At 43.2% G+C, this 17,265-nt stretch overlaps 2 protein-coding genes across 3 annotated transcripts in view; both read right to left on the bottom strand.

The window, feature by feature from the left end:
- LOC110298476 (zinc finger protein 59) overlaps positions 1 to 17,265 on the bottom strand; it is a 162,824-nt gene that overhangs the window by 69,565 nt on the left and 75,994 nt on the right. The window lies entirely within an intron of this gene.
- LOC110298477 (zinc finger protein 60-like) lies at positions 6,028 to 15,616 on the bottom strand. Its single transcript, XM_029479901.1, is given in 8 exon segments — positions 6,028 to 6,194; positions 6,197 to 6,770; positions 6,773 to 7,857; positions 9,258 to 9,356; positions 11,335 to 11,461; positions 12,767 to 12,819; positions 14,189 to 14,349; positions 15,559 to 15,616. Coding segments are annotated over 6 exon segments (2,085 nt in total). The 5' UTR covers positions 12,800 to 12,819; positions 14,189 to 14,349; positions 15,559 to 15,616.

The following is a 17,265-nucleotide window of genomic DNA, read 5'->3' as shown; positions in this document are numbered from 1 at the left end:
TCTTTCTTTCTCTCTCTCTCTCTCTCTCTCTCTCTCTCTCTCTCTCTTTCCTTCTTTCTTCCTTCCTTTCTTCCTCCCTTCCTTCCTTCCTTCCTTCCTTCCTTTTTTTTGTGTGTAGTGTGCATGTTGCATGTGTGTAGGAGACTGGTGAGCTTGACTCATGCACTAGCAAAAGACCAATAAGACAAAAAAAAAAAAAATGGCGAAGCAAATGAAAATTAAAGTTCACAAAAATACTATTGAGTCATTTTGTATTGACCAACTACTCCTGGGTATGTGGTCGTGCTGCTGTTGGTTCCAAAGTATCTGACACCCTAACACAGACATATATGCAAGCAAAGCAACAATACACATGAAATTAATGTAAATTTAAAAAAGAAGAAGAAAAGCCAAGTTAAGCACTGTCCTTTGTTTAAGCAAACCCAGAAAGTTCTTAAAATAGGAATTCCTGAAATTGGGCAAAAAAAAAAACAAAAACCAAAACCAAAACCAAAAAACAAATTGTATTATTTTCACGTGAACCACATAGAACCACTGCCAAGTCAAAAATAGAATTTGCCAGCCACCCAGACATTTCTCCCTTTAACTCACCCAGCCTCAACTCCTCTCTGCACCAAAATGAACTAGGTACTGACTTCCCTCGTTTTATCCCCAAACACTCTCCTCCCATGTATTTATGTAGGAGAAGGAACTCAAGAAGTTGTTTATGGCACACCCTCATCCCATTCCTGGGAGATTCTGGGCCAGACGAGGCTGCGATTTAGGTGTGATGTGGACAGAGCTGGAGCTGCTCCCACAGTCCTGAGTCAAATCATAGCGTCCCATCCAGGTTAAATTAGTGTCTGAAATTACAGCCTTGGGGGCTGTGTGTGTCTGCCCTGTCTGCTGTCTGTACTGAAGCCCCACAGACTGGGAGGCTTCCTCAGCAGGAAGGCATTCTCTCGGGCTTCTGAAGTGGACGATCGAGGGGTTCTCAGGCTTGGTTGCCTCTAATGTAAGACTCTGGAGGCTCGTGAGTGGCCAGGCCCCATTCCTGAGGACTTCTAACCACCAGGATCCACTGCTAGTGGTCATATAGCCTTACCTGAGCCACTTCTCTTACGTGAAGAGAGAGGTGGCCTAGTTATGCCCTACAGAGTATAAAGATCAAGCCCAGCATTTGATAATTCATCAATCCCTGTCCTTGAAATCTCCCCAATCTCTGGGCTTTTCCCAAAGCTCAGGATTTGAAATCCCACCAAAATCCCTGGAAAGCTCTCCTTCCCCAAGTACTCTTACATACACCCTGTCTTCTGCTCGGTTCTTTGATGCTTGTCCCCCAAGCAGAGGCCGCTGCTCTCCTGGGGGTTTCCCTCCCAGTAAGACTCTACTGTGAGCTTTGTTGTTCCTGTTCCTTTGCTCCTGGCTGCCAGGATAGCTTTTCCCTTTAGAGCTCTAACACTTAGATCGGGGAAGCCTTCCCCCTCAAAGCTGCTACACCTCCAGCGGGGAAGGTTTCTCCTCGGGTTCCCACTGGGGAAGCCTTTTCCCCTCAGAGCTGTAACAAAAAGGACAACAGCAGCTGAGCGATACTGGGTTATAGAGAACACTGTGGAATTAAAGCAACTTACATATTACAAGGATATATGCTAACATGAGAATGGAGGCCTGCAGTAGTTTTGCATTAGGGATGTCGTTCAGTTTATGTTTCTACATGGAGTGAAAAAGTATGGTTATCATTAAAACTAATAAAGATTATATTTGACCAGAGAAGAAGTCCTGCTGGTTGAGAAATGAATGTCTCTCCATAGCCAGTGACTCTTTTTTTGGTTACCTGGCCCTCATGACTGATTATTACATGCCATACTTCTATATTGCATGAATGGATATTTATCTTAGTTTGGTTATACAGTCCAAATGGACTTATAAAGTTAGTAGATGTCTTACACCTGCTCAAATATAGAGCAGAAATTCATGTTTAGCTGATTTGTGCACACTGCACATTCCATACATATGTTAATGCAGAAATGTTCCTACATTACTACCTTTTAAAGTCTGTGTGTTTTTAGAACAAAAAGACAAACCAAGTAGCCCAGGTGATCCAGTCTCGTAGACTGCCTCAGTTACTGTTTCCTCAAAAATCTGCATCCAGGGCAACTTCAAAACAGCGAGCTTAGATGGTCCAACCTCAGAGACTGTTTCAGCCAGCACTTAAGCCCTGCACTTTCCTATCCCCCCACAGAGACTGGACAGCAAAAGATACAGCTAGCTTTCTGTCTATATCCCAGTTTTCTTAGGTTCCCAAACTATGCCTTCATGACGAGACCGCAGGAAGCAAATATGAGAATATGACACTCCCATTCCCAAGAGGTGGAGTGGGCGGTTTTTAGTCATTCAGTATGTTATGGATGCTTGTTGTCATTTAGATGGTTCGCTGACAAGTTGTAATTAGTCATGGTCAGGGAAGAAGCAAAGTAAAAGAGGTTAAGATCTTTCTCTCTCTCTCCCCTCTGTCCTTCTTTCTCTCCTATCTAATATTAGGGGGAAGGAGGGTCGAGAAGAGGTGATAAAAGTAAATATGGAGGGGGGTCAGATATAGGATGGTAGGATAAAAGGGGTATTATTGTATCTCCTGTTAGACAAAGAAAGCAACATGTCACAAATATTTTACATCGGTGGATTATTGTATATTGATAGAAACTTAAAGTTATTTTGTTCAGCTCTTGCTTAAGGTATTATACATATGCAATTCATTTAAAAATGTAATGTAAAGTTCTATTCTTATGATCACTACTAGCAAAAACCACTAGGATAATTAGAAATGCAAGGAGTAGTTAGTTAGTCATCTGTAAATTATCTTACTTCTAGTCTTGTTAGGTACCTGTTTAGTTAGTTAGACAAATAAGCTTTATTTAGTCTCTTGTATATATTTTTAAAGCTAAGTAGTAAATAGTGAGAAACAAGCAATATTTGTGTGTTAAGATATACAGTGGATGGTCTTCAAACACTTCAGATGTCTACAGAATATGGCATCTAAGATGGTTTAATAATTAAAGGCTTTTCTGACAGAGAGATACATCAGCTTCCTAGCAGCACCCACAATCTATTTCAAAGATGATGGGCACCAAAAAGCCTCCAAATCAAGGTTACTTGAAGTATGGCAATACTGGGTACTGGGCAAAAAACTGCCTCACCTTGACCGCTGACAGCGGGCCATTCAAACTGTGGAGAAGCAGGATATTGGAAAATTGACTGTCCAACATTGCAGAGATAAGGTAAGCCAGTCCGTCAAAGTTGCTGATTCACAGATAAGTCTGGCAGATATTCTGAGCATGTAGGCCAAAGATGGATGCCCGAGTGATACAGAGGAAGCTTGGGGGATGTCCAGGCAGCCAGCAGTCTGTCATGTCTACTGCTTTGGGAGCTGCTGGCTCTGCACTTCCTGTTTACTGGGTAACGTTTATCCTTCTCAGGTCTCTGATGGGGTTGAAGACTACAGTTTTCCTTACTAAAGACAAAAGACATAAGAGCCGAAACTGTTTAGGATCTAAGGAAAAATTTTAGGGTCTAAACTGATGTTTTTAGGTTGATAAATTCAAGTTATGATAAGAAAGTGATTTAGGTACAGAACTTTGGACTTACCAGGACAGGATAGACAGTCAAGTACTTTCTCCAAGATTGCCAAATATATATGGACTGGAAATTGTAATATATTTCTTACTTGATAGTTCTCATAATAGTTCTTATTGCATATGGTTTAGTGAAGTTAAGAAAAAAAAGTTGTTGATTTGAATAAAAGGGAGAAATATAGTGAGTTTGGTTTCTTTAAAAATCCAGATACATTGTGTAAATATAATTTTGTTTCAATACCAGGTGTGGAATAAGAGGCTGCTTTATAGCAGGTGATGGTGATTTTCCCCATGCACTACCAGGGGAGGGATTTTGGCCAGCTGGAGATTATTTCTGGGGACTCTGGAGAAGGTAAAAGAGGGAGAACCCCAAGGGGCCTGTGGAAGCTGCCCCCTTGCCACTGACCCCTGCTGGTTCCTGCTAGTTCTTGCTGGTTCCTGCTGGTTCCTGCTGCTGCATTTGCCTGCTTCAGCTTTACAATTGCTAGATTTCAGTCATGCACTTCCATACACAACTCAAACATATTCTTAATGTACAGCCCTAAATACCCATGTATACAGAAATATAGGATTGACCTAGAAAATTAACAATTTTGAATCTAGGTGATGATCCAGAAGTGTGTCCCCAATTATTCCAACTTTCCATGTGTCTAAAGACCTTCACACAAGTATTTTTCTAAGTAGTTTCAATTTGGTTATTTTTGTTAGTATGTTATAGGGAACCCACCAGAGAAGACCACTCAGACACAGTGTATAGCCAACTGAAAGTCTTTATTCCAGCCAGCTCTAAGTACAATTCAGGTATTTGGAACCTAAGTTTACCCCAAGCACTTAGAGCAAAACTCACATCCTGTTATCTTGCTCAGCAACTTCAGGAAGAGCTTTTTGCCAAGCAGGAAGTTTAACAGAAGCCGAGATAAGCAATGAGCTGCACAGGGAAGTTTAAACACAAAGGGTATGTAACCAAAGCAAGATAAATTAGCAAAGGCAATTTGACCTCCAGTTCCTGGAACAGAGTTGTGTAATTTTCCACAAGATTCTCCATCAGGCCAATCAAATTCTAATCAAGACTGAAATGGCCTAAGCAAGAATAAGAGATGGCACATCCTATGGATTTAATGGCCCTATCACAAATATATAGTTTATCTTCATATGTGGGCCAAGAACATTCATTAATTTTACCTTTTGAATTCTTTTATGGATTTCACCCCTTTAGAAAGTACTTATTCACAAATAACTGTGTTTTTTTAAACTTCAAAATATATATGTAAGGAATGGACTCACAATTCAAATCTTTTCATGTTCCTTTTCATCCATCAAATATCTCCAGGATGAAGTTATTTTAAATTTAGTAATGGGTGAGAATTTCTTAAACTGTCTATAGTACTACTAGCCTTTCATATACGTTATATTAATGCCAATAAAAGCAAGAACACTGTAGAAGCTAATTTATAGAACACAGGCATTGACCAAATACTTTCAAGAATCTTATCTCTTATAACTCTGCTGCCACAACTTTAGTTGTTCCTGTGCTCCCCAATAACCAATTATGCAAAAACTAAGTAAACATTCTGTCTAATATCAAGAGCCATAGGATGTTAATGGTGACAACAAAGACATCTCAGATAAACCTAGTTCCAATAACTGCTCTCCCTAAGTTGACTGTCCTGGGTGACTACTGAATTAAGTTTATACAACTAATAAGAAAAGAGTAAATCAAGAACATGATCACTACCCTGTATTTCTGACATTAAAATACATTCTCAAGAGAGTATCTTCTCTGAAAAACCAACTTCCCACTTTCTCATTATAAAAGGTCTCTTGGCATTAACAGGATATGAATACTCTGCTGCTGACCAAGTCCTAGGGCAGACTAAAGGTCCCACGTGCTTTCTAAGTCACACTCTTCCCAATATGAGTTCTCTCATATTCAGTAAAGTGTTCACACAATGGCTGTCCACCTTCCTTCCATGTATAGGATGCTCATCGTTTACAAGAAAGGCTTTTCCTGCGTCTTCCAATCCACAGGGGTTGAGACCTAGATGGACTCTGTAATGAGATTTAAGAGCTGAGATAATTCTATAAATGTTCCCACACTCCTTGCATTCATAGTGTTTGATACCAGCATGGAATTTTTTTATGTTGAAGAAGGCCTGAGCTCCAACTGAAGTTCTTTCCACAATTTTTATTGATAAGGGTTTCAACCAGTATGAATTAGGGTGAATTAAACCTAAAAATTTTCCTGCCTTTCTTATATTCATTGACTTTCTCACCAGTAGAAATTGTCTGATATACAACTAGCTTAGGATTATTAAAGACCTTTCCACATTCCTTACATTGTAAGGCTCCTTATATTAAATTTAGCATGCCAAAACAAGTTTCATCTTCAACTAAAGGTCTTCCCATGTTTTTAACACTGTTAAGGTATTTCACCAGTGTGAGTTCTTTGATGTATTTTAAGGTCTCTACCACGAGGAAAGTACTTCCCACAATCTTTACATTCATAAGGGTTCTTGCCAGTATGAATTCTAAAATGCCCAAGAAATTGGTAACAATATTGAAAAGCTTCCCCACATTCTTTACATTGAAAGGCTTCTCACCAGTATGAATTCTCTGATGAATTCTAAGGGCTGTTCCACGAACAAAGTCCTTTCCACATTCCATGCAGTGAAAGAGTTTCACATCAGTATGAATTCTCTGATGTTTATTGAGTTGGGACTTAAGTCTGAAGGGTGACCCACGCTGCTCACATTTAAATGACTTCTCTCCAGTATGGATGCTCTGATGTCGAATGAGGTTTGCCAGAACAATGAAGGCCTTTCCACATTCCTGACACTGAAAGGGTTTCTTACCAGAATGAATTTTGTGATGCTGCAATAGGTTTGAGCAATGAATAAAAGCTTTGCCACAATCACTGCGTTCATATGGTCTCACGCCATCATGAATAATCCTATGGTGAGCAAGAGTGGATTGACGCTTGAAGGACTTCCCACATATCTTGCATTCACAGGGTCTTTTACTTGTATGAACAATTTGATGGTTATTAAGCTGGCTGGGAAGATGAAAAGCCTTTCCACATTCTTTACACTCAAAAGGTCTCTCACCACCGTGAGACTTCTGATGACGAATGAGAAGTGTATTAAGTCTAAAGAACTTCCCACACATTCTTCACACTCAAAGGGTTTGTTTCCAGTGTGAATACTCTGATGTTCAGTAAAATTTGACCTGCGACAAATGAATTCCCCACATTCCTTGCATTGATAGGGCTTCACAGCACAGTGAGCTCTCCAGTGTTCACTAAGTTGGTACTTACGTCTGAAGGCTGACCCACAGAGCTTACACTTGAAAGGTTTCTCTTCAGTGTGAGTTTTCTGGTGCTCAGAAAGGTATACCTGAAGCTTAAAGACCTTCCCACATACATGACTCTCAAAGGGTTTGTCACCAGTACGAATACTCTGGTGCTGAACAAGTTGTGAGCCAGTTCTGAATTTCTTGCCACACGCCTTACATTCAAACAACTTCTCCCCGGTATGAATCCTCTGGTGCCGAGTGAGCTGTGCCAGTACAATGAAGGCCTTCCCACAGTCCTCACAATGAAAGGGTCTCTCACCAGAATGAATTTTCTGATGTTGCATGAGGCTTTTGCAGCATTTAAAGGCTTTCCCACACTCACTGCATTCATATGGTGTCACATCAGCATGAATAATCCTATGTTCAACAAGATGGGAGAGATGCTTGAAGGACTTCCCACATTCTCTGCATTCAAATGGCTTTGTACCTGTATGAACGGTTTTATGGTACTTGAGCAGTACAGGAAGATGAAAAGCCTTTTCACATTCATTGCACTCAAAAGGCTTCTCACCACTGTGAGACTTCTGATGCCTTGTGAGCTGTTGGGGGAGTCTGAAGGCCTTCCCACACTCCTCACATTCATAGGGCTTCTCTCCAGTGTGAACACTCTGATGCTGAGTTAGAGTTGACCTACAACCAAAGCACTTCCCACACTCTTTACACTCATATGCCTTTTCTGTATTGTGAGCAAGAGTCTGGCAGGTATAAGGAGGCATTTCTGCCTTGTTTGTAGTTTTCTGTTTAACATTTCCTTCTTGACACCTCTGTAGGTCCTCGAATGTAGAGTTCTTGAAGTCAAAAGTTTTATTTAATTGCTTTATGGTCTGATTGGGCAATTTTTTATTTTAAGTGTGCTTTTCTGAAAATATATTTTCAGCAGCATCATCTGCTTCCAAATCTGAAAGAAAAAGAGAAAGCAAGAATACGTTATTTTCCTGTAACACACGTGTTCCTATAACATCCATTAAATGAACAGCCAGACTCTAAAGTATTTTCTGAGATGCTGAAGGGGAGCCATGAAGCTAGCAGTAAGGAAAGTTTATGTAAGTTATGTTCTCTTTATAGTAGAACAGGCTGGAAATGGGACGATATGTCTACTTAATGAGATTATAACTAACTGTACTGAAATAGCCTTACATGCTTATTTGCACACTACTTGAAATGCAAACTATTGGCAATCAGACATGTGCACCAGCCTGCCCTCAGGGACTCAGCTGCAGCAGCTTATATACTCATTCAGTCAGCAAGTGTGCCAAGTGTGCCAGCTGACATGCATAAAAGGCCCCAGCAACCAAATATATCTCTCTGATTCAGTTTTGTTCATTTTCTCAGTCCCTGTCTTCCTCTCTACCTCTCTCTACCTCCCTCCCTCCCTCCCTCCCTCCCTCCCCCCCTCTCTTGTTCTATCTCTCTCTCATTTCCCTACTGAGACAGACTTTTGTTCTTCCCCCATGTAGCTGGTCTGTGCTATTTTGTGGGTTCATTGTGGATTCTTTTATTTCCCTATCCTGTATAACACTATGCAGGAGAGAAAGAAGCATGGGAGGGAAGAAGGGAGGGAGAGAGAGAGAGAGAGAGAGAGAGAGAGAGAGAGATCACTGAATCTAATTTCTTTCCCAACAATGGCTCCAAATATCCACACAGGGCAGGCTCTCATGTCAGTGAGGGACTGGCCTTGCCAGCAGAGTGAGGGAAGCAAAGAGCACCACTTGCTTCTTTCACATCTTTTCCCAGAAGTGTGGTTTTAAGACGGATCTTCTTCCTATCTCAAAAAATGTGGATGGGGGGCTGGAGAGATGCTTCAGCTGTTAAGAGCACTGGCTGCTCTTTCAGAGGTCCTGAGTTCAATCCCAGCTAGCAACAGTGTACTCAATATATATATACATTGTTATATATATATGTATATATATATATATATATATATACATACATATACATACATACATATACATATACACACACACACGTGTGTGTGTGTATAATAAAATCTTTTAAAAAGAGAAAGAATAGTTCTTTAAAAATATTTATTTGTTTTTGTTTTATATATGTGAGTACACTGCCACTGTCTTCAGACACACCAGAAGAGGGCAATTGGATCCCATTACAGATGATTTGTGAAACAGAAGCCCCTCTGACAGCCTCTGCTGTGACCCTGACTTCCTTCCCAGGCCTCAGGCTTGTTTCTCACAGGCCCTAGGGCTTTGAAGAAAGTTTGTCACATCCAGTGCCAGCTCTGTGGAGCCTCTCTGACCACATCTGTGCCTGGCAGGGCTGCAGGCTCACCTCACTCTTACTCACCTGGGCTCGGCCTGTCTGTTTCTTCCTTCACAGTCATCCAGGGCTCTTTCTCCTGCTCTAGTAAGACGATCAGATCTGGCTTGGAAATGCAACTTCCCACTTAAAAGAAAAAGAAGAAGAGATGAATCATAGTGCAGACTTCTATTTGTTCATTCATTCATTGAGACTTGGTCTAATAATCCCAGGGTGTGCTGGATATGTAGACCAGGCTGGCCTTGAACTTACTTGATCTGCCTGCCTCTGCCTCCCAAATGTTGGGACTGAAGGTATGTGCCACCATGCCTTGTCTGTGTAGATTTTCAGAATACAGACTTATCTATTATAAAAGTCTATACCGCGTGGCATGGTGAGTGGATCATGCCTGTGAGGCCAGCAGGTGAGGGAATGAGCCAGGCCCTCTGGGCTGCAGAGCAAGACCCAGCAAGTCTTGGAAAAACAGATTAAAGATTCTAAAAGACAAAATAATACTGGAGAAAAACTTCAGAAAAGGAGGAAAAAGCAACATGGATTTAAAAAACAAAAAAACCTCTTTCAGATCAGGGTTTTAATCTCCTTTAAATACAGACAGGGCTTCTCACGTAAGAGGAAAGCATAATGAGTAGTAAGAACAAGAACCTATAGACCACACTGTCTAGTGTAGACCCCTTCCCTGCAGCTCACTAATAATGACATTTATTTAGGCAAGGCCCATAAGACTTTATACTCAACCTACCCATCTAAACACTGGGCATGGTGGCACACATTTGAAATCACTACCCTTGAGGACTGTAAGCAGGCAAATGAGAAGTTCAAGGTCGGCTTTAGTTACAGGGCAAGTCCAAAGAGAACTTTGCTATGTAACTCGGGCTACATGAGACCTGACCTCTGAAAAACCAATAGTAATAATAGTTGTAACAATAAGAAAAAGGAGAAAGAGGAGAAGAAATAATAACAATAACTTGGATGGAGGTGATAATGTATTGATTCTAAGATTAAATGCAATATTCAAATTCGTGGAATACTGGCTGACCTACAGTAACACAAAGTCCTTATTTTTTAACTTCTATTTATTTAGTAATGCTGAGGATGGAACTAGGGCTTTAAACATGCTGGGAAAGTGTTCTACCGCTGAGTTAAATCCCCAACTATGAAAACTGTTATCATCATTGTTATTTATGCTGACTTCTTTCACATTCACACCTCATTTTTATAATTTTTTTAATGAAAAGGAGAAAGTTCACAGCCTAAAATTTCCAATTCAAAGCAGGAAAAAGAAATGTTCATTGAATGAAATAGAGTGTGTCCATTTCTGTTTGAATTCATTCTACTGATTCATTCAGGAAGGCTGTTTCATTTAGTTGTACAAATACAGTGTATGTATGTGAATACATGTGTCATCCCTGTATGTGTATATAGGCCAGAGACCAGTGTGATATGTCTTTGTTGATTGCTCCCCACTTTAGTATCTGAGACAGGGTCTCTCCCTGAACCTAGAGCTCACTGAGAGGACCAAAAAGGGGTGGGCAAGCAGGCAATTCATGAGGTCCTATTTTCAATCCAATAAATCTCACATTCTTCCTTTGGTATGAAGGAAAAACTCAGCTCTCTCTTTTAAAATTCTACTGAGTTAAATTGATTTTATGTGTATGTAAGGATCTGTCGGCATGTATGACTGAGCACCACACGTATGTGTGGTGCCCATGAAAGCCAGAAGTGGGTATCACATCCACTGGAACTAGAGTTACACATGGTTGTGAGCCACCTTATGGATCCTCTACAAGAGCGGCTGGTCATTTCAACCACTAAGCTATCCTTCTAGTCCCTAATTCTATTTACTGATTAATTTACTTACTTATTTCATGTTGTTTTGTTTTGTTTGAAAAGGGGTCTCAATGTGTAAACCAGGGGAGCCTGGAACCCACTGTGTATCTGAGTGACACAACAATCTCGCCTCAGTCTTCTGAGTGAAGGAAAGACAGGCATGGAACACCAAACCCAACTTCAATTAAACATTAAAAGACAGCCATGACTTTTAATTCACATGAAGAAAGCCCATAGTGTAGAGGACACATCCCCCATTCATGGGGCATAGGTTTACCCACTGCGACCAAGTTGCTGTAGGTCTTCAACATCATGTCCCTGTATAAGACCTTCTGAGTAGCATCCAGGCAGGCCCACTCCTCCTGAGAGAAGTCAACAGCCACATCCCTAAATGTCACTGACCCCTGAAAGAGCAAACACAAGGAGAGTGAAACTGGGGAAGCTTTCAAGATGGAAACCAGAAGGGAAAGGACTCAAGCGTGGGAAGGGAGCCATAAGGAAATGCTCAAGGCACCTGACTGCATGAGCCTCCCGCCCCATAAACAATGACTGTGCCACCTACATAGCCAATACCTGTGCCTCTCCACTCCACCCACATCCCTCAGGCTATACCCACAGAAGGAAATGTCACCTGGGGTCAGGGTAAAACACACAAGAAATGCAGTGCATCATTGAAGTTTATTATGGTATCAGATGATATCCTAAAGGCTTTAAAAGTTATGAGAACGATTTTGGTAAATTATAAGAGTCTAAAAAGAATGTGAAATCCCTTTTACTAGCATATAAAGTTTAACTTTTTCCCCTTCACAAAAACAAAAACTTTCCAGGTGACAATGTGTCTAAGGTCTTCCCTAACTCTGGAGACTGCAATCACCTCCCTATCACAGCCTGGATGACCTTTCTCTCTGATACCTGAACTCTTCCCCTAAAGCTTCCTCAAGTAGTTCACCTTGTCACACACACCCACAGGGGACACTCACTCACACACACTGGGTCATCAGCCTGACAACACCACAGATGTCAATCAGTTTTCCCAAGGAGTCACATGAGACCATCCCGTCAAACCTCTGAAGCCCCCAAGGCCCCTGTCCCTGTTTCCCTGTGGGACTGACTCTACAAGGACAGTCCTCCCTGAGCACAGACCAAGCAGAGAGCACATGTGGAGGAATGCATTTAAAAACAACCCCAAGCCAGGTGGTGGTGGTGCACGCCTTTAATCCCAGCACTTGGGAGGCAGAGGCAGGCGGATTTCTGAGTTCGAGACCAGCCTGGTCTACAAAGTGAGTTCCAGGACAGCCAGGGCTACACAGAGAAACCCTGTCTCAAAAAACCAAAGAAAGAAAGAAAGAAAGAAAGANAGAGAAACCCTGTCTCAAAAAACCAAAGAAAGAAAGAAAGAAAGAAAGAAAGAAAGAAGGAAGGAAGGAAGGAAGGAAGGAAGGAAGGAAGGAAAGAAAGAAAGAAAGAAAGAAAGAAAGAAAGAAAGAAAGAAAGAAAGAAAGAAAGAAAGAAAGAAAGAAAGAAAGAAATCCCAGTACCAGCTGGGAAGAGGCACAAACAGAAAGTGCTCAGACCTGCCAGCCCTCACTGGAAAGGGGCAGACTGGGCTGGGGGATTCCGGATCCTTGGGAAGCTTCAAGAGGGAAAGACAAGAAGGAGTCACCTAACCTGAAGGTCGTCCTATGTCAAAGAGAAAAATGTCAACTTACACAGACCATGTCCTGACTATTAGAGCTGGCCATTCTTCTTCAGACTTCCTTTCCTGGGGGACAAAAAGAAAGCCATTCACTGCATTGTGACTTGATGTTCCCAGGCTGACTTCTGTCACTGTGATGTCATCGACTACACTTATTTCTCAAGCCTCCCCACTCACTCTCTCCCCTCCCACCGCTCACAGCCTCCCACACACAAATTGGAAGCACACAGGAGTCTAAACAAAGCTGATCCCCTCCTAGCCCAGACAACCCACTGCAAAGGGGGCAGGGCACAAACATGTCTGCCTTGAACTTCCTCCAGAAGAGGCCAGCAGAAGAGATCCCATCTTCCACCCTGAGGTCCAGCTCGCCCTGCACCTGGGCCACTCCTCCTACTGTGAGCAGATCTCAGATCTTCCTACTGGAACCCCACCTATCAAGGCTCACAGGGGCTCACAGCATCCAGGTGGCCCCTCCTGTGTAAACTCAGGGCTGAAGCACAGCGAGGCTGGAGGGGCTGCAGCTGCAGTGCTCAGGCAGGGTCCAGCATTCTGTGCCCACTGTTAGTGAATGGCACTGTGCACCATGGACCACTGTCCTGAGAACCTTCCCTCATCTATGATAACACTTATGTCGTCTCAATTAAGCCATGATCCTTTATGAAGATAATTAGCTGCAAAATATTCTGTCACAGGAGGTGAGTATATGTTTCCACCTTTCCGTATTATGGAATATTTTGAACAAAATAATACTAAATTCATTCCAGGTGTCCTAAGTGTTTTGATCCTAGAACTGAGTTTCTCAACCTCCGCATGGCTGACACACCTGTTCTGTCTCGGGCTGTGTGAGGACCATCTTGTGCTCTGCACTACACCCAGCAGCACTGACCCTCCACTCACAAGCTCTGAGCAGCACACACAACCCTCAGACCTCCCTAAAATGCTGCACCAGGGAGCAGCCATCACCAAATGCGGATCCAGGGCCAGCAGGTCTAAGCCTTGGTTCAATCCACTCTGGGACTGTCCATCTGTTTTTGAGACAGTCTCCTGTATACCAGGCCAGCCTTGAACACCTCTTGCTCCTTCCTCCTTCTCCTCTCAAGTACACATCTGATCATCTTATGAAATTTTACATTTTCATATCCCCACAAAATTTACAAACAAATTTTCTTTCTTTCATTATCCTTCCTTCCCCTTGCGTCTGCATGTATCAGGCTAGCCAGCCTGCCAGGGATTCTCCACCCTACCCTCACCCCGGAAACCATCCCGACCCCCCGTTTTGCCATAGGAAGGCTGGCACTGCAGATGTGCACTGCTGCATCTGGCCTGCACTGTTCCATGCTTGCAGGCACCGCACCCACTGAACCATCGAAGACCACATTTTTTATATTTCGGCGAAAGGTTAGTGTGTGACATCATGACATTTATAACTGTCTACCTTTCATGAATTTTGTGGTTCTGAGGAACATAGATAGAAGTACAGGAGTCCTGCTGAATGTGGTAGCATAGGTCTATGATTCCAACACCCGGGCAGAGGCAGAGACAGAGGTTTGTCCAAAGTTCAGGAGAGCCTGCTTCATGTGGGTTCCCGGCTGGCTTCTGCAATCAGTGGTGCTGGTCAAACTCAATCTTAACACTTAGTCGAATGACATTAGACCTTCAGTCATACCACTCCTAAAACATCAACTCAAAACAGATTACAATATAAGAATTGAAAGTGATACTACTAGAAAAAAAATATAGAGGAAATCTTCAATGATAGTGGTGGGCATTTGGGGTATTACTCTAAAAACACAAGCATTGACAGCAATTTGGACTTAGATCAACTTCTGCACAGCAAAGGAAACAATCAGCGGAGGAGAGAGAATCTAGAGAGTGGGGGAGAATATCTGAAAACTGTACATCCAACAAGGTGTTAACTTCTAAACTGTACTGCGACTTTTAAGGAATGCAGACAAGTTAGTGACGAGGAAACTTCCTATTAAAAAATGGGCATAGAGGCAGGTGGATTTCTGTGTTCAAGGCCAGCCTGGTCTACAGAGTGAGTTCCAGGACAGCCAGGACTACACAGAGAAACCCTGTCTCAAAAAACCAAAAGGCGGGGGTGGGGGGGGTGGGGGAATTAAGTGGAGTATCTACTGTACAATTACTTCATATAGCATTAAATAAATAAAAATGATTTTAAAAAATAGGCAAACCCACAAAAACCTATTTTCCCAAATGGAACATCAATATGACCTATTACTAGGTATATGAAAAATAAGCACAGGGAGATACACATTAAATAAGCAAAGGGAGATACACATTAAATAAGCACAGGGAGATACACATTAAACCCTACGCCCTTCTTTTGGAATAATGGCCAACCGCGGCGAGCCTGAGCATCCTCAGTGAGCACTTTCCATCACTCCCCACAACACTCACTCTGGGAAACTTAGTAGCTGCCCCCATAGGCGAACCTCCCTCAGAGGCAATTCCGGCCTCAAATGCTCCTCCCAAACTCAAGTCGGCACTTCCTTTCAAACTCCACACCCGACCTCCCTTTCCTGAAGCTTGGTCCTCTGCTTCAGCCCCAATGGCCAGGAGAGAAAGCAGGAGCAGAAAGCGACAAGCACAGAGACAGATCACGCTGAGAGCTCACGGTGTGTATACAAAGACAGACAGACAGACATCGACATTCATCCACCCTACACCACCCACAGGCAGCCTGTTGGTGTGGGGACGGAAACAAACTAGAATTTTCTTCCTCCGGACTAGAGAACTCCGAGGTTCCAGGTAGAGACACCAGGACACAAGTCTGTATGTTACCTCTGGAGGGGTGGGCCTTAGGAAACACAGTCCTCCAGGGAGAACTCCAGGAAGTTTAGTGCTCTGATCCCAAGGTGAAACTTGGGCCCGCCCATCTGGGAGCTGCAACCCAATGGTTTGTGGGCGTTCCCACGGGGGGCTGGATGGGGGGGGGGTGGAGGGGAGCGGACTTAAAGGGGAGGCTCCTGCCTGTGATCAAAATCTACTTCTGGTTCTGCCCGTAACTGATTTTCCGTACTAAGGAGCATACCGACGAACATAAATTTTATTTTTTAATTTTTTAATACTATATCTATTTTTTATTGGTTATGATACTTATTTATATTTCAAATGTTATCCCCCTTTCCGGTTTCCCCTCCGCAAACCCCTCCATTCTATGCCCCCCTGCTCCCTGCTTCAATGTGGGTGCTCTCCCGCACACTCCCTCCTCCCCGCCCAAGCATTCTCCTACACTGGGACATCGAGCCTTCACAGGACCAAGGGCCTCTCCTCCCATCGATGCCAGATAAGCCCATACTCTGCTAAATTTGCGGCTGGAGCCACGGGTCCCTCCATGTGTACTCTTTGGTTGGTGGTTTAGTCCCTGGGAGCTCTGGGAGGGTCTGGTTGGCTGATATTGTTGTTCTTCCTATGGGGTTACAAACCCCTTCAGCTCCTTCAGTCCTTCCCCTAATACCTCCATTGGGGTCCTGGCGCTCAGTCCTTCAAGCATCGCATCTGTATCGGTAAGGCTCTGCCAGAGCCTCTCAGGAGATAACTGTATCAGGCTCCTGTCAGCAAGCACTCCTTGGCAACAACAATAGTGTCTGGGTTTAGTGGCTGCATATGGGATGGATCTCCAGGTGGGACAGTCTCTGGGTGGCCTTTCTTCAGTCTCTGCTCCACTCTTTGTCCCTTATTTCCTTTAGACGGGAGCAATTCTGGGTTAAAATTTTTGAAATGGGTGGGTGGCCTCTCTCTCCCCTTTGTTGGGTATTTCAGCTAATGTCACCTTTCTTGGGTCTTGGGAGCCTCTTGCTTTTCTGGCTATTAGGAAAAAAAGCTCGGAATACCCAGGCTACAACTCACAGACCATATGTAGCTCAAGAAGAAGGAAGACCAAAGTGTGGATGCTTCAGTCCTGTTTAGAAGGGGGAACAAAATAATCACGGGAGGTAGAGGATGGGAGGGACTTGGGAGGAAGTGAAGAGAAGGAGGGGGAAAAGGCAGGCAGGATTGGGTGTGGGAGGAGATGTACAGAGGGTCAGGAAATTGAACAGAGGTGTGTAGCAATGGGGAGTGGGGAACTTGGGTAGCCACCCGAGAGTCCCAGATGCTGAAAGACTCCAGGACTCCCAAAGGGAGACACTCACTCAAGCCTCGGGGCAGCCGCGCACCCAAGAAGACACTGAGACCGAACTTAAGATGTATAGAGAGTAAGATTTAATACAGCAACGACAAGAAAGCACATAAAAAGCACATATACCAGATATCTGGGGTCGAAACTTATGCAGCCAGCAAGGTGCAGAGGAGATTCGGCAATTGGCCCAAATTTTCACAGGCTTTTATAGAAAACAGCCAAGGGGAAAAGTACAAGTTTTACGTCACCAAGGGGTCGTGTCCTATATTTTGGCAATGTACTCGATCTATTGGAACATTCTGGGGTAGTACCAGGAGGCCCCTATCTCAAAAATGTTCCTGGCATAGTCTTTAGTTGGGAGGGGTTGG

This window comes from Mus caroli, chromosome 7 (assembly GCF_900094665.2).
Source record: "Mus caroli chromosome 7, CAROLI_EIJ_v1.1, whole genome shotgun sequence".
Lineage (NCBI taxonomy): Eukaryota > Metazoa > Chordata > Mammalia > Rodentia > Muridae > Mus > Mus caroli.
The sequence above is the reverse complement of the archived record's forward strand: the minus strand, read 5'-3'. Positions and strand labels throughout refer to the sequence as shown.